This window comes from Coptis chinensis, chromosome 9 (genome assembly GCF_015680905.1).
Source record: "Coptis chinensis isolate HL-2020 chromosome 9, ASM1568090v1, whole genome shotgun sequence".
Lineage (NCBI taxonomy): Eukaryota > Viridiplantae > Streptophyta > Magnoliopsida > Ranunculales > Ranunculaceae > Coptis > Coptis chinensis.
Window position 1 is genome coordinate 77,931,433 of NC_141464.1, and position 20,570 is coordinate 77,952,002.

The 20,570-nt window shown below is 37.6% G+C and overlaps 2 protein-coding genes across 3 annotated transcripts; both read left to right on the top strand.

The window, feature by feature from the left end:
* Nucleotides 1-2,978: 2,978 nt before the first annotated feature.
* LOC147478300 (aquaporin NIP1-1-like) lies at nt 2,979-5,380 on the top strand. 2 transcript variants are annotated; one of them, XM_086582702.1, is made up of 5 exons: nt 2,979-3,166; nt 3,799-4,023; nt 4,299-4,496; nt 4,779-4,840; nt 5,127-5,380. In XM_086582702.1, exons 1-5 carry the CDS (start codon nt 3,089-3,091, stop codon nt 5,293-5,295), a joined length of 732 nt encoding a protein of 243 aa, XP_086438828.1. In that variant the 5' UTR covers nt 2,979-3,088; the 3' UTR covers nt 5,296-5,380. The 2 variants fall into 2 exon arrangements, with proteins under 2 accessions (XP_086438828.1, XP_086438829.1); XM_086582703.1 differs by having other exon boundaries at nt 5,156-5,326.
* Nucleotides 5,381-6,120: 740 nt separating this feature from the next.
* Nucleotides 6,121-8,131, top strand: LOC147478301 (aquaporin NIP1-1-like). The gene is made up of 5 exons (XM_086586207.1): nt 6,121-6,243; nt 6,851-7,075; nt 7,346-7,543; nt 7,735-7,796; nt 7,960-8,131. Exons 1-5 carry the CDS (start codon nt 6,121-6,123, stop codon nt 8,129-8,131), a joined length of 780 nt encoding a protein of 259 aa, XP_086442333.1.
* Nucleotides 8,132-20,570: the final 12,439 nt, after the last annotated feature.

Here is a 20,570-nt window from a genome sequence, read left to right on the forward strand (position 1 = left end):
GAAGTCTGGGTGGTAATGTGGTTAGAATTGGTGTCCTGCTTCAGGAAAATTGAAAAGAAGCACTATGAGTTATGCAACATATTGCATGCCGACTTCAAAAGCTCGAATCTTATGCGCGTATGTGTAAGGCTGTATTACAACTCTGTCAGCTAGGCTGTGCTGAGAGTGTATTGAATGGATGTAAACGTTTTGGCTCTGGTGATCATTCACAAAAGCAGGCACGTGTGTTGTTTTATTTGCCTTCGGCTATCCTATGAGCAGTACTTCAGTTCTATGCTATATGGTTGCAAGATTGCTAAATTAGAACTGCGATCCACCATTATTGATAATTGAAATTTGTCGACAATATGGATTGATTTAAATTGAAGAGTTTGAGTTGCTTAGTGTTGTGAGTTTAAGACACTATAACTTCGACAGGGAATGTACCTTCAAAGAATAATTATAGCGAAAATACTAATAATAATAATTATAATTATAATTATAGTATTGTATTGATGAGAATCTAAATGACATATCTCAACTCCCATGCATATTCTATTTAGCTTGATTATTGACTTCATCCATGGTGATGAAAATTTCTTTTCTATGTGTGGAGATGTCCCAAAATCTGTAATAGTATGTTCGTCAGGAATAACAAGCTATTAATTAGAATCAACCATTATATACCATGATATTTTACATTTGAACAGATAATTTACATGCCTTCTCTACTTTTTGAATTGGTACGTTTTGGCTGGAACAAGGTCTCTGCCTTGGCCCTAGGGACTAGGCACCCCTGCCCGAATAGGCTACAAAGACCGCACACATTAATTAGCAACAGGGGCCCCTAATAGATCCCTAACTCCAATAGTGCAATTTAAACCCTCAGTGCAGGGGCGGAGCTGCAAGTGGGCGGCACTGCTGCCCGAGAGACTACAATGACCGCAAGTGGGGCTTTTGCAGTAACTCCAAAGAGCAATTTAAATCCTCAATGCAGGGGCCGGTATACAGGTGGGCTGCGACCGAACCACCCCAACCCCCCACAACACACACAAATTTTGGTAAAAAGTCCATTACTACAGGCTATAATTTTCTTACCATCCAGGCAGTTTTTCTTGCTGGTTACTGATATAGGCTATTCTTCTTGGCTTCTAGCCGTATGGTAGTCTTCTCTCTTCAATATTTTGACACTTAGTATATAGTATGGTCAAATCAGGAAAAATTGTGGTCCCATGCGAATCGTCTAAAATCTTATATAGCATGGTAGTTTTAGGTGCAGCAGTTGTAGGCGTGGAGCGTAAGCACATTTTTACACAAGCAGGAGGGAGCACCTAATTATGGACTATCGACATACTAAAGCACATGAGTTGAGGTGAACTTTGAAGACTCAGCCGTAATTTAGTTTAAACTATACACAATTAGGTAAAAGAATGTAAGTTGGAAACATAAAAATCTCAGAATTGGGTTCAAAATTCACAGAAATTTATCAAAATCACCCTCAGATATAGATGATTGGATGAAACATATACAAATTGTTACAGTTTTCGACAAAATTCGAGGAACATGGCTATATGTCACAACTCACAAGATACTGCATACAATGCAGTACTTTATTGATTGTGAGCAACAGACAAAGTGGACCTATATATTGAGTTGTATGGTATCACTCTTTACGGCCACACTTTATGAGAAGTACAAGTTTCCACCTAGGAGTCCTACACTCCTACAGTCCTGCTCAAACTCGTTTTACCCACTTAGTATCATTCTATGGCTTGTAATCGAACAGAGTGAGTTTTAGTATGCTAAAGCTCGATCAGCTCATAGCCTCATATACTTTGTGAGTGGATCCCATTTGTATTTCAAGCTTTACGTTGTGCTCATTATCGTGTAGCTCAAACTCAACTTGATCCGGCTCATTGTGCGAGACGAGCTCATTTTAGAGCTCTGGCTCCAGAACTTGTTTTGCCTGCAAACTCAAATTAAGCTGTGCAAATAATGTAGAGTACTCAATAATGTACTCAATGTAACATGCAAAAACTATTAGTAGATCGAATCCAATCTAGCTAGAAGCGTGTAATTACAATCCAAAAATCACAATTAACCAATATATAAAAACTTATAATTCAATATCTGTTAAGCTATTACATTATTCCAATATTATAGATGTAGCTAAATGATAACGTAACTCTGTAAAAGAAAAACAGCTGATCGAGTAGCTCACGAGCGACTTGAGCCCGAAGTGTAACGTATGCTCATAATTGATTTGTTACACAAGCGAGCTTTGGCCGAGCCGAGAGAGCGAGTTGCTTACTTTCTACTCAGCTTGGATACAATCCTCTCATGACCTACTATAGGTTTGAGTAAAAAACACTTGGTTGTAATTGTCAGGTCCGATCCATTGTAACTGTAACATTTTTCCTCTAGATCGATTAATAAAACAAATCCTTGGATGCCAAAAAAAGAGCTTGGATACCAGCCCTGCATAATTGAATCATCAATAATTATTATTGCTGACCTCCCCAAATCCTCCCAAAGAAGTGAATGGTCACTAAAGGTTATCAATCTCAATCACTCTTAACAGAAGTTAGATCCTTAAAAAAGACAGAATAATGAATAATGACTAGAAATATGTCCTCAAAAAGAATCTAAAAGCAAGTCATACAATTGTATTAAGGTCACCTATGTCTTTGCAATATATACATCAAGGACTCGAATTCACTTCACTGATTGGATGGAAAATGTATGTTTTGAAGTGTTGTTAATCGATTAAGAACTGAGAATTATTGGATCACAGAAGGATGGTGAAACTTGAAAGACCCCAAGTCCTAATCAATTCCAAGCTTTTCTGGGTTTACCGAAAAAAGGACAAGATTCCTGTTGACCTGCTCCATACTACCATGCAAGAAGAGTACGTTGAGTTTATTTTTTATTTTTACTATCATATGTGCACTGCTATAAATATCAAAGTTAGGCAGCCATAAATCCATAAGGCAACCTGGTTTCCAAACGTTTGTTCCCACTGCACATTTCTTGTGTCTTCAAGAAGTTTAAAGTAAAGCAATATACGGCTACCATATCTAGCACTAACAAATCCAGTATTGCAATTGCAATGGAAGGAGAAGGTAGAGTACTATCTCCTAAGGAAAGGAGCTCAGATTCGTGTACCTCTAAAGTGTTCTTACAGAAGGTATAGTCTTCCTTAATTTGGCCCATTATCGTACTATCTCCTTTTACCAATCGTGTTTTGATATGGAAAAGATTTCCTGATGCACAACCATTTTTGAAGTCGAGAAGATTTATGATTAATATGCTAACATACACCATTTTCAAAAATATTAATTCTAGCCAGAACCACTGCATTTGGTCTTTTGATTTTTATGGTACTCCATTGCGAAACAATATATATACAACCGTCAACCAGACGTAGTTGGTGCCGGTCATTCTCTCAGAACCTCGGTCAGGAAGAGAGTTAAACTGTGTATGAGAGAGTTTGCCGCCGCACCTGCAAAACAATGGTCATTGTGGAAATTAACAACTTCTTTCAGACAGTAGTTCCTTGTCAAATTCATAAGTTGTTGATGACTGCTTTAATTAATTAAGGAAAATGGAAAAATGAACTCCAAGTACAGTGCGTGGTTAATTAGCCTGAGATTGTGCTTGCAAACAAGCGGACTCTATGTAATCTCATACTCTTCTGACTCTAAAGGGAATGTTTAAAAAAGTGTTTATCAGCACACTTCTCCACTTAAAAGCCTAATCAACATTTTAATGTTGAGTACAAACTTGAATAACTATGAACCAAACTGAATTTTTTTGCAGTTGTTGGCTGAGCTACTGGGGACATATATTCTGGTATATGCTGGGTGTAGTGCAGTTGTTACCAATATCAGCAAAGACAATGTGATAACACTTCCTGGGGTCGCCGCAACATTTGGACTAGTCGTGATGGTGATGGTGTATACCCTTGCACATATATCTGGGGCCCATTTTAATCCCGCTGTTACAATCGCCCAAGCTACTTGCATGAGATTTCCGCTGAAGCAAGTGAGTTCCAATCTGATGATCAATGATTTTACTGCAGTTATCACATTGCACTCTTAGGTCGATTTCCACTGAAACAGGTTAAATTAAAATTTTGATTAGTAAGGTATATTCTTGGATCAAATTATGGTCTCTTGTAAATATCACATATATATACTTCAGTTATATTCTCTTAAGTAATAATCTTATTTAAGCTCAAAGTGTGAGCTTACATTCTCTTAAATATCTATTCTACGTTCAGTAATCATCATTATCTTAATTTGTATGACCTTTCCTAGGTGCCAGCATATATCATTGCTCAGATTCTTGGATCGACGCTTGCTAGTGGAACAGTAAGAATACTCTTTGGATCGAAACATTCAGAATTCCCGGGAACAATACCATCAGGATCACACTTCCAGTCTCTGATTGTTGAGATGATCATCACTTTCGTTCTCTTGTTTGTAATCTCTGGTGTTTTCACTGATGATCGTGCGGTATGATTCTCCATAGCTAAATGTGTCACTCTTTTTTATGTTAAGTACGTAAGTACCAATAACAATATATATGAACCTCTATTCGAAAAGACAACTAAATTGAGTTTTTTTTTTTTTGTTTTTAAAAAATGTTGAGGTTGATTGTCTGAAATCCCATGTTTTTCTATGAAATGTAATTGGAATGAACTTTAGAGAATATCAGTAAATCCAGATTTATCATTTATCCAATGCAAAACCTGACTGATTAGCAAATAATAAACATTATTGTGAAATGTGGTACAGATAAAAGAACTTGGAGGGCTTGCAGTGGGGGCAACCATATTATTTGGCGTGCTCATCGCAGGGTATAGTCTCATTGATCATCTATATTATTTAGTCTACTTGCTTTGGTTCAAATCTCTCATATTTAAAATTATAATAATTTTTTCGTATTCTGAGTTTAAGGAAAATAATGCAATACGTAACCATTATTTGATCGACCTTGTCTAATAATGAATACTATACCGACATGTACGTTGAGCTCTTGAACACATACCATTATTTGATCATGCATTTCTACGAATATATTTACTGTTTTCATTACTCTTTCCAAAATCAAATTAATGAAATGATGGCAAGTGATCCTGACAGACCTATTTCGGGTGGATCGTTAAATCCAGCAAGGAGCTTGGGGCCGGCACTCCTATACGGTCGTTATGAGGGGTTGTGGGTGTATATTGTGGGCCCAACTCTTGGGGCTGTTTGTGGTGCCTGGGCCTATAATGCCACTCGGACCAGGAACTCGACGCAATCCAAATGATTCAAGCTGATGAAGCTTTGGCATTGGAACTTCCATCGAAAGTGGCTCACAAGTTTTTCTATCTTAGATGTTATTTTTGAAGGAGATCGTCTTCATATTTTATCAAGAGTATGCACGTAATAATTTAAGAAAACATATCCTGGATATGGCTGATAAGGCCAATAGTACGTGTCTGTAGTTCTGTACTCTTCCTTGCGCCTATGTCAATTATGTAATACTAAATGTTGGTTTTTTTTTTCGCTGAACCATCCCACAAATTGGTATGTTAACAGAATAACAAATATGTATAGTAAAAGTAAGGTTGTCACGGGGAAATGCATCAAATAACGTCACATTCTTCCAGCAAGCAGGTGTACTACCTTTCATTTGCTGGGGTTATCCCTCACCATGATTTGGTATGGTGGCATCATTAGAGCATGTGTTCATCACACAAAATATCAGTGAAAAATTAAACTTGCCAAGAGCGCCCCGTTACGGCCCTTTGTTTCATATTTATCAAGGCACACAAATGTCACTGCCGTCATTACTGGTGAAATACTGGGATGCGCTCTCTAAGGAAATCAAAGTTAATCTAGATTTACAAAGAAAAGGTTGAAAGAAAGAAAATGGGAATTGAAATAAAAGGTTGGTGAAACTTGAAAGACTCTTGAGTCCTATTCCCTTCCCCCAAAAAAGACGACTCCTATTCCATGCCAGACGAGTTGAGCTAATTTTTTGGATTGAGTTATTATTATCATATATATACATTCTTATCACTATCACACTTATTAGACACCCATAAAGCATAATTACTTGAGCTACAAGAAGTTCAAGGTCTAGCTATATATGGCTACCACATCTAGCACTAACCTCTCCAGTATTGCAATTGCAATTGACGGAGAAGGTAGAGTAATATCTCCAAATGAAAGAAGCTCAGATTCGCTTACCTCTAAAATATTCTTACAGAAGGTAGAGTCATTTGGCCCATTGTTTAATTTTTTTCTTCATATATTTTATTTGTAGTTCCTTGTCCGATACCCTCAAATGGTCATTGGGGAAACAACTTCCTTTAAACAGTAGTTCCTTGTCCAATACTTTTTTTTATTATAGGAAACTATCATTCATACTTCAACTTTAAACAGAGGAGTTACAGGATCATGTAGCCAACTAGGTGGAGAGCTAATCCCTGCAAACCTTGTCCAACACTTGGTTAGGTGGTTTATATATCATAATACTGTGGAAACTTTTTATGGTGATCACTGCCACATGGGCGACTTGCTGCTTAATTATTGTGAGCTCCAATGACCAAGGACATTGGTGGTCCTCAAGTCCTCCAAGCGGACTCTTTGTAATTTCATATGCTTCTGACTACAATGGGACTGTGAAAAATGTCAGTAATTAACTTGATGAAAATTCTCCCAAAGGAGTCTTCAAAGAGGTCTCCACTTTGAAAAATGTGTTTATCAGCGCTAGCTTCAATTCTCCACTTACTGATTAACTGATTGGTTTTCAAACAAATCAATATTTTTATTTTTATTTTTATTTTGAGTGCAAACTTAGAATAAATTGATTGCAGTTGTTTGCGGAGTTACTCGGGACATATATTGTGGTATTTGCTGGGACTACTGCAATTGTAACCAACCTACGCAAAGACAACTTGATAACACATCCTGGGGTGGCCATGACATGGGGGCTAGCTGTGACTGTCATGGTGTACACCCTCGGACACATTTCCCAGGCCCATTTTAATCCCGCAGTTACAATCGCCCAGGCTACTTGCAAGAGATTTCCACTGAAGCAAGTGAGTTGAAATTTGATCAGTATATAATTTTAATTTAATTGTAACTTAGTTATCACACCGCCGTTCTTTTCTTTGCTCCGTTTTTTATCGTAGGATTTGTAGGCGGGTAAGATCATAATTTTGATCGATAATCTTAAAACAGTTCAAAGTGTTTTTTAAAAAAGTTTTGTAAATAAAAAATTTTGAGCTCAAAATGCGAGTTTATACGTCAATATCATTTTTTTTACCTTCAGTAGTCATCACTATTTTTATTTGCATGATCTTCCTTAGGTGCCAGCCTATATTATTGTTCAGATTTTTGGATCGACGCTTGCAAGTGGAACCGTAAGATTACTATTTGGTGCGAAACATTCAGAATTCCCAGGATCAATGCCAGCAGGATCAGACTTCCAATCTCTAATTCTTGAGTTCATAATCACCTTCATCCTCCTGTTTGTAATCTCTGGTGTTTCCACAGATAATCGTGCGGTATAATCTTCTACACCTAAATTTTTACATTTTTTATTTTATAATATATGCATAGCAATAATACATGAAAGTGTATTCTAAAGGACAATTGAATTCAGCGAAAATGTTTTGTGAAAAAAAAACATATAGTAATTACAACGAGGTTATTGTCGTTTATGTTGTTCTTACACTTTTACGTTTGGATGGTAAAGGTAAAAGAACTTGGAGGGATTGCAGCGGGAGCAACCATATTATTGAACGTGCTTATCGCAGGGTATTCATCTCTATAACTTATTCTGTATTCATTCAACTTTATTATATTAGGTAAAATATATGCATTATACATTAATCCCAAATGTCAGGCATGCTGAACACATATCAATTGATGATGCTTGTCCACTAATTATTTTTCACTGTGATTTCCAAAATCTTGACAGACTGATTTCTGGCTCATCCATGAATCCGGCAAGGAGCTTGGGGGCAGCACTAGTATATGGTCGTTATGAGGGGCTATGGGTATATTTCGTCGGCCCAATTCTTGGGGCTATTTTTGGTGCTTGGGCCTATAATGCCACTCGTACCAAGTACTCCATCCATCAGGACAAATAAATGAATAATGGCTCTTTTCTCAGAAATTCAACAAGTAGTGGCTCCAACTGAAAGAGAATCGAACTTCATACCTTAGGAAAATTCGCCCCACATATCTAACAAAAATACCTCACTCAAAGCTGTACTTGGATCCCAATGTGCCAAGGAAGCTGAAACTTGGCGTTGGAAAGTGGCCCAGCTAGATGTAATTTTTGACGGAATCGTCTGAATATTCTTAATGTGTTCTAAGACAACAGATCCTGGATGGCTGATATATAAGGCCAATATTACAATATATATAGTGTGTTCTATTCTTAGTTTCTTACTTACGCAACACAATTAAGAGCCATTGAGTTAGCTTCCAGAGGAGCATGACAAATACCTAAAAGAGCAAACCTGAAAAAGAAGAATAAGGAGATACATAGTGCTTGATATCAACTTCGTTTTCCATTTTTTTTCTTTTGCAGGACACCAAACTCATGATGACAATTGCTAAATGCACTTTTTGAAAGGTCACTGACCTAATATGTGAAACTCATATATTTCATAGATCTGTATAAAGGTACGCAACCAGCCGACCACAAGTATTTGCTTACTCATGATTGTAGGGGCTTTAGGGAGTCGAAATAGGGTGTCAGATTTAACGTTAGGATGGCACCTAGGAGTTTTTGCCTTCTACTTTTAATCCTGAATTAATAACAAATCCTTAAAATAAAACCTAACCCTGCCAGGGGTATGCGAGTATATATCATCTATTCATTTGTACATCGGCTCTCTCTTGCATTTTAAGCCAGTACAATTCTTGGACTTTATCCTCTTCTAAGTATCAACTATCAACTAGTTCAGTTTTACATCAAGTGGTGGAAAAAAGATTATTTTCAACTTTGTTGATAACGATGCAATTTCGACAAGATTTGCCAAAACACACCGGTTGGGTTGGAAGTGATCTTTTCGAAAGAGATTGTGAAGGGGATGGTTGTTGGTGAGAATTGAGACTGGACTTTCGTTTGAAGTTACCTACGTACCTAAATATTGTATTGTCTTGGGATCAAGTCTCAATGCGTAGTTCTGGAAAAATTACGAAGGTTGGATTGGTGATAGTTACTTCCTCGTTCTCCAATATTCCAATCATGGGATGAAGTTGGAACCGGGCGGAGAACCGGCCCAATTGTGGGATGAAGTTAAGAGAACTGGCGAGAACTGTCCAATCGTGGGATGAAGTTGGAGAACTGGCGAGAGAACTGTCTAATCGTGGGATGAAGTGGGAGAACTGACGGGAGAACTGTCTAATCGTGGGATGAAGTTGGTGAACTGGCGGGAGAACTGTCAAATCGTGGGATGAAATTGGTGGAAGTGAATCTTGAATGTGGACAAAGTTGTGGACAATGTGGAAGTTGTTTGACTTGCAAAATATGTGCGCAATTGATATTGATTTTACGTGTAGATATGTAGGCTTTGAGCGTGGGCTTTTTTGTAGATAAGTTCTGAGCGTGGGCTTTTTTATAGATAAGCTCGGCGTGAAGTTTTTGTAGATAAACTCGGAAAGCGTAAAGCCGAAATTTTTGTAAATAAGCTCCGAAATGACTTATATATTGAATTGGGCTTTTATTGGGCCACATTTGTCGTAGCCGGAGCATCGCCCTCTCTTTGTTACATGGGCAAAGTCTGTGTGGCAAAGATTTTTTTAGGTTTGTAAACTATTATATTGATTGGTAAAATAAAAGTAGTAGGAGTAGACAAATATCATGAACAGAAAATATTAAATTGGCATGTAAAAAATCAAAGTTATTTGATAAAATATAATAGCAATTTGATAAATTGTGGGTAAGAATAAAAGATTAAAGGTTTGACAGTTTCAATATTGGTGAGTGAGGATAGTTTGGTAAATAAAACTTTAGGAAAGAAACAGAACAAAATAAATATATGGCCGGCAGTTAAGAATTGAAATTATAGTTAAAAGACCGTAAAAAGGAGTTCATGGGCTTTTTAGATGAAACTATTTAGTCTTAAATATAAAGGGATGGGCTAAGAATCAGAATTGGGTATTGGCTTGGCTTTTTAGTTGGGCGTATTTGATGCGGGCTTGTCAATATATTGAAAGATCGGCAAATCATATGTGAACAACAATTGGATCGGCAAATCATATTTGTACGACAATTGGATCGGCAAATCATGTTTGAATGACAATTGGATTGACAATTCATTTGGATCGGCAATGTGAGCGGCATTTATAGGATCGACAATGCGAGCAATGTGATCGGCATTTATGGGATCGGCATTGGCCACATTGCGAGCGATGCGAGCGACATTTATGGCTCAGCAATGCGAGCGGCACTTGCCGAAGTACAAATCAGCAAAAAGACGATAGAAGTACAGATGGGCTCGGCAATGCATGTTGATGTAGGTTCCAAAAGACTGACACCAGGGAACTCTATACTCATGACATAACAGTGACCAGACTCTGAAACATCACAACTGGGCGATAACTCTATGCCTCTTTTATTGAAACTTGTATCATGAAAGAAGCTTGTGAGATAGACCCTTGTCGTGCAAAAAGCGTCCTATTATCACACCTTTGGATCACAGAGTTTATGCTGCTGCAATTCAAAGGGAGGAGGTGAGTGGCTGATACATCTTCATTTCTAGCAAAGTGGCCAACAATCATGTTCACTCTTCTTCTCACTCAGAGACCAAAAACACTGAAAGGAATCCTTTTCCATTGACACAGACATCGGTAACAGTGCATATGCCAACACCCAGGAGAACCAGTGCTATACTAAGTTTTGTGTCTCTTGAGTACCATACCTTATCCAAGACAACCTTCAGAGAGCAACACACCGGGATCACACTTAGCTTTGCTATCTGATAAAATCCAACAGAATTCCATATCAAACTCACATTCATTCCAACAACAGAAAAGTTTGCAAAAAGCACAAATTTCAGAAGCTCAGCCAATGTAAGCATGAGGGGTGGATGTAGCCCAGCCACTGCCAAGAGTCATCATGGTTTCCAAAGCATATCTTTGGCGCACAAGTTCTGAGTAGATTGTTTTGAAACCAGCGGCAATTCAATCCCATAATTTAAAACCGGGGTTCGAAAAAATAGCGGATTGTTTGAAAAAATAGCAAATTCAAAACCAGCGGCAATTCTGAGAAGATTGGCTGAAGACGCATTCGAAAAAATAGCAGATCGTTAGAACTTTTTCAGCGGCAATTCTGAGAAGATTGACTCGTCGGTCATCTCAAAGGATCGGCAAAAACCAAAAGGTTTCTACCTATCAACTTGATCGGCACTTCTTCGAGCGCCAATTCCTTCCAGTGGTAATTCAAAGGCTAGAATAGATTTTCTTGTTTTTTATTGTTGAATAGGGTCGGCAATACCAGCCGCAATTCAATTCAAAGGGATTGGCAAACCGCAAATCGATCGGGAATAAAAATTAATTGCTAATAAAAATAAAAGAACTAGTATGATATTGGAGTGTATTGTTGGGTTACTAAGCACATAGTACAAAATATCCCGATATATCCCGATATTTGTCGATATCTATCCAGATTTTAGAGAAAGATATATAAATATCCCGATATGTTCAGAGATATATACGACTATAAATATCGGCAATATTTCAACGATATTTTCGATATTTGCGATATTTGGGGATATTTGGAGATATTTGGCGATATTTTGTATATGTAACAATTTTATTTAATATTTACCATTATATTTCAAATAAATATAAATAATGTATCATGATATATTAAGAAATATCCACAATATCCACGATATTTGTCGATATTTTGAATATATCCACGATATTTGCATGTGAAACAATGTCAAATATCCCCAAAGAGAGAGATATATCCACGATACATATCCATAAATCAGAGATCGATAAATACTCATATCCTGATATTTTGTACTATGACTGAGCATCCTTCAAAAAGATAAATTTTGAATTGGTAATTGGTCGACAACTTGATTGCAAAGATTCATTTTCGAAAAAAAATTCGAAAAACTGATCGCTTAATTGGTTGATTTGTTGATCTGCAAGTTCTTCTGTTTGAGTAATTGAAATGGACTGACAAGCTGATCGGTTTAACAAATAGTTATAAAACTAATCGGCAAGATCAATCACAAGTTCAATCACCAACCTCAAACAAATTGGTAATTTGATAGGCAATGAAATTAGTGTGATAGGTAATTAAAAACAAAGAAATTGGTAGGCAAATAATAGATTGGCTAGATATATTATTTGAGGAATTTGTATAAGTTTGGTGAAACTTATTTTGTAAGAAGACCAAAGGTGATCGGCTTAAATTGCACCATTCGAAATAGATTGAATAGATTGAAATATAAGAGGCCGGCCGAAAGATATAAGAGTCAGTTTTTAAAATACAATGACAGTTTGGTATAATGAAATATTAGATGAAATGATCGGCAATTTAGAAGTTGGGACTTGTGTAGGCAAAAATCAAAATTGGGTTATATAAATTCTAATTGGCAGTTAGAAGAATCGGGAGGGCTAAATGGCTAATGACTATGTAGATGGGATAGGTCGGCATTTTAAGTGGGCTTTTGCTAAGTTTTAAATAAATAAATAATCGGGTTACCCAAAATAGATTGAAAGATTGGTTTTTGCTGGATACAGAGGATCAGCAAACTGGACAAATCGGATCGGCAAAAAGAGAGGTTGGTCTACTAGACTGTTCACATTATGTGGAGATTGGTTATCAAAAAGGGATAACTCATGTTGCAAAGTCTGGAGTTGTGTTATATACTCAATTTTGATTGTATAGTTATTGAAAATTTTGATTGTTTGACCGGCAATTATTTAAAAAAGAATTGATCGGTTTTGGGTGCAATGATTGGCAACTTGATAGAATTTTTAGTTTGATCAGTATGGCTGATCGGTTTGGGTGAGCAACAGTTATTTGAATTGATCGGCAAGTTCAATTGTAAGTTCGAACTTTGCACAAATCGGTAACTTGATAAGTAATTTAATTCAACATGCAATTGAATTGGTTTGATAGGTAATTAAAATGAAATAAATTGGTAGTTCGTTGGGTATTCAAATCAATATGGATTAATAAATAAAACTTCCAACAGATTAAAAAAGGGTCGGGTGCTCAATTTTGAATATTGAAAAATATTTCAAAAATTGTAATCAATCAAGGATCTGTTATCAAAAGAAGTGATTTTTTTGTGACCGAACCAATAATGATCGATCAAAAAATATTTCAGAATCAAAAGAAGAAGTTTTCGAAACGATTAATTTTTCCAACGAAGAGATCTTCCTAGGCTAATAGGAAGATCTAATTGTTAAAGAGACCCAAACTCAAAATTAATTTGAATTATAAGTTTGTATACGGTAGGTAGTGTTAATGAATTTCAAGTAGGGTGTCACTCTCCCATGTAGTGTGTAAAGATAGTGCAATGAAACTTGGTTGTCGCTGCCCCCATAATGTACTGATAACGTAATTAAATTTGTGGTGTTGCAGCCCCAATAATAAAAAAAAATAACGTATTAAAATTTGGGATGTCGCCGCCCCCATAGTGCATTGATAACGAAATTAAATACAGGGTGTCACCGCCCCCACTGTGTAGTAATAATGTAATGAAATTTGGAGTATCGCCTCCCCCAGTATTATGATAATAATATGATATTTGGGGTGTCGCCACCCCCAAAGTGTAATGATAACGTAATGAAATTTGGGGTGTCGCCGCCGCCAAAGTATAATGATAACGTAATAAAGTTTAGGGTCGCCCCCATAGTACAATAGCCGCCCCTGTAGTGTAATGATAATGTAATAAAGTTTGGAGTGTCGCCGCACCCATAGTGTAATGATAACGTAATGAAATTTGGAGTATTGTCGCCCCCAAAGTGTAATGATAATATAATGATTTAATTTAATGATTAAAATGTATGAATATAATGAAATGTTATGAATGCTAATTTAAATGTATGCATGTATGTACGAATGACAAATGAATTATAAATGTAAAAAATATTTAAGAATCCCCATGTATGAATGGAAGGTCTTTTATTTGATGACAAAGTGATAGTCGTTATTGCAAGGATTTATTTATTATTATTATTATTATTTATTTATTATTATTATTATTTTTTTATAGTGAATCAATATGACTTTGAGGCAGAATGATTGTAAGTATCAGTAGTTGGTAAAGCGCTTCTTATCGTATGGCTAATCCATTCTTCAGTGAGGCAACAAATATACAGTTATCGATATTATCATATGGACATATCAGCATGTCGATGAGCCCTAAGGTTTGGGCTACTATCGACTTTGTGAGTTCCATTATGAGGTCAAACACTCCTTGTTATATGTCGATCCCTTCTTTAGTGAGGCAACAAATAGAAAGTTATCGACATCATCATATAGACATATCAGCATGTCGATGAGCCCTAAGGTTTGGGCTACCATCAACTGTGCGAGTTCTATTATGAGGTAAAACACTCTTTGTTATATGTTGATCCTTTCTTTAGTGAGGCAACAAATAGAAAGTTATCGACATTATCATATGGACATATCATCATGTCGATGAGTCTTAAGGTTTGGGCTACTATCAACTGTGCGAGTTCCATTATGAGGTCAAACACTCCTTGTTATATGTCAATTTCTCGTAGTTACTGAAGTTTCATCTCTATCATCAAGCTACTCAAAATGATTGATATGCTCAATATTAGATTCTGATCTACTCAATATAAGATGATCAGAATAAAAATGAGATCTAATCAATATTTTTTTTGCTTGCCGACCAATTAAGTTGAATAAACTTTTTCGAAGTAAAATTGGTTGGAGTGTCAAAATTGAAAAATCAATTAAGACAAAAATCTTCTTGCCGACCATTTGGATCGGGCAAAGTGAAAACCAATTTTAGATTGCCATTTTTATTTTCTTTTGTGTTAAGGTAGGCAAAATCAGTATCTGCAAATTGTCAATGAAGAGGAGAGCCAACTATGGAGATCGGTTCTTCCGTATATAGGGCGAACATCTAAAGAATATAGACGGAAGGTTAAAATCCAATCACTCTTTTCGTGGTCCTATGTAAGTGATTCATCTTATACAAAGCTACTACCGTCAATTGACATGTTATGTAGAGCATGCCTTAGTCAACTAGAGAGCTCAAAGGTTGGAACTACTATTTGCAAAGAGACCCTCCAGAGACATTGAACTACTAAATACTAATGCGTGGTAACTGAAATCGGCATCCTGGCAATAAACTACATGTCGACCCTCCATTTGTGGTCTGTCATGCCTACATGATATAGTGGTCCAGAAGTCCAGATAATTTCTTCTAGGAGAGAGCCGACCTTTTATAGCTTTTCGGCTATGATCGGCTACACCAACATTATTGTTTTTCATATCTTCGATGAGTCCAGATAATTTTTTCTAGAAGAGAGCCGACCTTTTATAGCCTTTCAGCTATGATCGGCTACACCAACATTATTTTTCTTCATATCTTCGATGAGTCCAGATAATTTTTTCTAGGAGAAAGCCGACCTCTTATAACCTTTCGGTTATGATCAGTTACACTAACATTATTTTTCTTCATATCTTCGATGAGTCCAGAATTTTTTTCCTAAGAGAGAGCCAACCTCTTATAGCCTTTCGGCTATGATCGGCTACACCAACATTATTTTTCTTCATATCTTCAATGAGTTGTCAACCACTCCGTTGAGTGATTGGCTGCAAAGTTAACGTGCAAAGTTAGCAGAAGATTTACTTCACGTTTAGACTCGTTATCTTTCGTGAGTTGGTGATGCCTCACAGGGTGGTCGACATCAAGGTCGGTAGAGAAGTTTGTGGATTAAACTACGATTACCTACCGAAAGTGTTGGCTTTCAGCGTTGCACATTCGGTTTGCACAAAGCCTTTCGTAAGCGACTCGCACAGTTTCTCTTGGTGCGGGAGTTTGTGCTTGGAGTCTTTGACAGAAATGCTTCAGAGTTCAAACGATCCCAAACACTTTTTGTCGTAGACCCTGAATCATCTTCTTGAAGTTGACGCAGCTGTTTCTTCAAATTTGTATTCTTACCCTCCAATTGTCGAAGACAACGGTCAACTTGAGTTGTTGGACCGGCTACATGAATACCCACTCTTTCAATCGCAGATGGCCGAGGACCACCGGACTTGGAAAATGAATTCCCAGCATAAGGTGAGTGCAGAACTTGTGCGACAAGAGAAAAACTTTCACCGTATCTTCTTTTTCGAGAAGCCATTGATGTAACTTTTGTTTTGTGGTTGAGGGTAGGAGCACAGATGGCGCCAAATATGTTTTGACAAGATTTGCCAAAACACACCGGTTGGGTTGGAAGTGATCTTTTCGAAAGAGATTGTGAAGGAGATAGTTGTTGGTGAGAGTTGAGACTGGACTTCGGTTTGAAGTTGCCTATGTACCCAAATATCGCATTGTCTTGGGATCAAGTCTCGATGCGTAGTTATGGAAAAATGATGAAGGTTGGATTGGTGATAGTTACTTCCTCGTTCTCCAATATTCCAATCGTGGGATGAAGTTGGAGAACTGGCAGGAGAACTGTCCAATTGTGGGATGAAGTTGGAGAACCGGCGGAGAACCGCTAATCGTGGGATGAAGTTGGGAACCGGGCGAGAACTGTCTAATCGTGGGATGAAGTGTGATAACTGTCTAATCGTGGGATGAAGTTGGTGAACTGGCGGGAGAACTGTCAAATTGTGGGATGAAGTTGAAGAACTGGCGGGAGAACTGTCCAATCGTGGGATGAAGTGGGAGAACTGTCTAATCGTGGGATGAAGTTGGTGGAAGTGAATCTTGAATGTGGACAAAGTTGTGGACGATGTGGAAGTTGTTTGACTTGCAAAACATGTGCGCAATTGATATTGATTTTACGTGTAGGTATGTAGGCTTTGAGCGTGGGCTTTTTTTGTAGATAAGCTCTGAGCGTGGGCTTTTTTGTAGATAAGCTCTGAGCATGGACTCGAAATGGGTTTTTAGATAAGCTCTGAGCATGGGCTCTGAGCGTGGGTTTTTTTTATAGATAACCTCTGAGCGTGGGCTTGTATTGAATTGGGCTTTTATTGGGCCACATTTGTGGTGGCCGGAACAAACAGGTGTGTTGGATTCTCTAGATGTACGCGTGGTCGTGCTTAAAATTCGATAACCATTTTATACAAGATTTGTGCAATTAACAGTTTTTTTGACTTTTCATGTCGCACCCCGAATTTCGACAGAATTCGGAAAAAACATTATTTGTCCCCGACTCTTCGATCTCCGAGGTGTGACGCACTCTCCACTCCCAAAAGCCCATAAACAGTTTAAAATATGCGGATAATTAAAACCAATAAAAATTTTAACTTAAACAAAGTCCTCTTCATTATAAAACAATTTACAAATGAAAATGCAAATAATATTATCTCAACTGAAAATCTATATCACCTCGAGGAAAACAAAACACAACACGAGATGAAATGCTAACGCAAAACCCCAAGCAAAGAACCAATCTTCTTCATCACTAAACCTGTCAAGACTTATCAACTATGTTCATTTAATGAACACACCGATAAGCAAACATGCAAATCGGTCGACAGATTATAAACAATCTTTGGTGTGAGTAGCCTTAAAAACAACATATATATATTACACATATATACACAATCCATAAGGCGTTAGTTCCTCCACCGAAGCCTTAACTTTCAACGACTAATACAACATTCTTAAGTACAATAATCTAGGCAGGTAGTTCCTCCAATCGAAGCCTTTTAACATTCTTAAGTACACTAATCTAGGCGTGTAGTAGTTCCTCGGTTTGAGAAGCCCCCCACTAACCACACAACAACTATACTCATAATAAATAAGGCATGTAGTTCCTCCATCGAGGCACCTTAGGTTCTAACTAAACTATAACCAGCCAACCATATACAAATAATCTATCTAGAGATATATCCTTTACCAACATATTACCATAATTAGATTATTTCAGGCTTTCTTTGTGTGTCCCTAAAATCACGTCGTATCTATGTCTTACCTAGTTTCCCTGGCTACCACAATCGCAACCCAACGCCGAACATGTACATCCACATGCCTCCCTTTACATAATGAGCCACTCCGCGGCGTAACCACCACCTCGAAATGATGCCGCACACCGTAAATCCTCACACGGAAGCCAAATCTATGTAAGCACCGCCACTATTCTAAGATAAAATATTATGCATCATCGTTCTATTTGGCGAACGGAATAATCAAAGCCAATTATTCGGTCGCCGGAGGTCACCGGCGGCCATTCAAATTTTAATCGAACGCCGGGAAGGGCCCGAAGGCCATTCAGATTAATCAAGCGCCCGGAAGGGCCAATCACATGAGTTGTGGTAGTCGTTTCTAGGATTTTCGTTATGTAATTTATTCAAATTCATACATTAATGACTCATAAACATTTCTACTATATCACGCAGGTCAATTACCTTATTGCACTAAGCCATAATATCTAGAAACATCTCAATTATATCTCATAGTCACTTTCGTTCTTTCACGTGCCAATATATTATTGACTACACCACACTCCCCAAAGCAATATTCACCAATGCTATATTAGCATCTCACATATAAAATAATGGAGTGTATATACATTTCTCCAAGATATTGCATTAATATAAATATCCCAACATATGATATCATGTCATAATGCTTCAACGTATCACATACATTTTTATTATAACGTATTAGGAATATAATGTCTCCTAACATCTCAATATCATCACGTGTCAAAAATACACAACATCAAGGTCAAATCTTTCTTAGATAATGACCACCAAATATATACTAGCTTCCACAGCATTTTATTACTATATGTGTCCATATAATATACACATAAAACGTAGTACAATTAAACAGTCCACAGTCCACAATCAAAGCCCAATATGCTTTACACACTACTCACGTCAAATCTAAATTAGATAATTTACCAACCAAGTTATACAATATCCGACAAATTATTTTATTACTATATATATCCATATAAACAAACATATGAAAAACTGGAAAAGTCAACATTCACAGTCAACGGTCAAAGTCAACGGTCAACCGTCAAAGTCAACGGTCAAAGGTCAACACCTCATGGTCAAGGTCAAACTCAACATGTCATGGTCAAAGTCAAACTGCCCTGGTCAAAGTCAAATGTGAAAGTCAACCGTCCATGGTCAAAGGTCAAAGTCAACCGTCAAAGTCAACGGTCGGTGGTCAAAGTCAAACTGTCCTAGTCAAAAGTCAAACTGTCCAAGTCAAAGTCAAACTCAAACTGCGTTTTAGGTGTTCGACAGGTTCATGGTCATAGCCATGGGTCATGGCTAAGGGCAAAGGTGCATGGCTCATGGGCTCATGGCTAAGGTCATGATTCGGACCCAACTGGCCAAGCCCAAACCTTAGAACCCGAAAGTCTAAAACCAATTATTTATTCTACCTGACCCAATTGGAATTATTTATTCTACCTGACCTAATTGGATCTATTTTAAGTCCAATGGATCGGTCCATGCAATATTAAAAGCGGGCCCAAAACTCTGGACCGAATCCAGCCCCAAAACATAATGGATTCGCCCAAAAAACTTTAAATTTAAACTGGTCCCCAAATCAAATATTAGAACCGCCCAACAATTTAATTAAAATCGGCCCAAACAAAACTATAAAATTTCGCCCAAGCTAACAAATGAAATTAGTCCGCCCAAAACCGACCGCCAGCCCAAGCCAAGCCGTCAATCAACAAGCTTCTCCTTCCCCAATTCTCTCCTCCACCACCACCAAAATCCGGCCACCACAAATCCCCTCTCTCACATATCGGTTTTACCCTAAATCCAAAACCCAACAACATTTGTTAACACAAAAACCTCAAATCATCAAATCCAAACCTCACCAAACTAGATCTGGAATTCAATCCCGCCGCCATTAATGGCGGGTTCAAGCTTCCAACCCCCTCATCGACAGCCCACTACCACCATTCATCATCCCCTCAACCCACCATACAAAACACAGTTTAAACAAATGTTAAAAACGCCTAAACCCCAAGTTCCAAGAATATAACCGCGATGGGCGTTAACGCCATTAACGCCTCTTCCCCCGAGCTCCCAATCCATACCCGACCACCGTATTCCATCCTACAACCACACACAAGAAAAACCCAAAAGCCATGAGTACTCAAGTGCGCAGCTAACAAAGCTGTAGTTGTCGCTCGTCGGTTCTTGCTTGCCAAAATACTACCAAATAAAAACGTGTGGTTGTATCACTAGCAACCTGTGGATTGATAACTCGAAAAATCTACGGGTTGATAACAATTAGGCATTTAGGATGCCTACGATGCCGTCCTTTGCCGACCTCACTCTAGCTAGATCATATTGTCAAATAGCAAAACAACACAACCGACATTGGCGGCACTTTCGTTAAAGAATACCACACCACAATCGTCATCTAAATATATAAA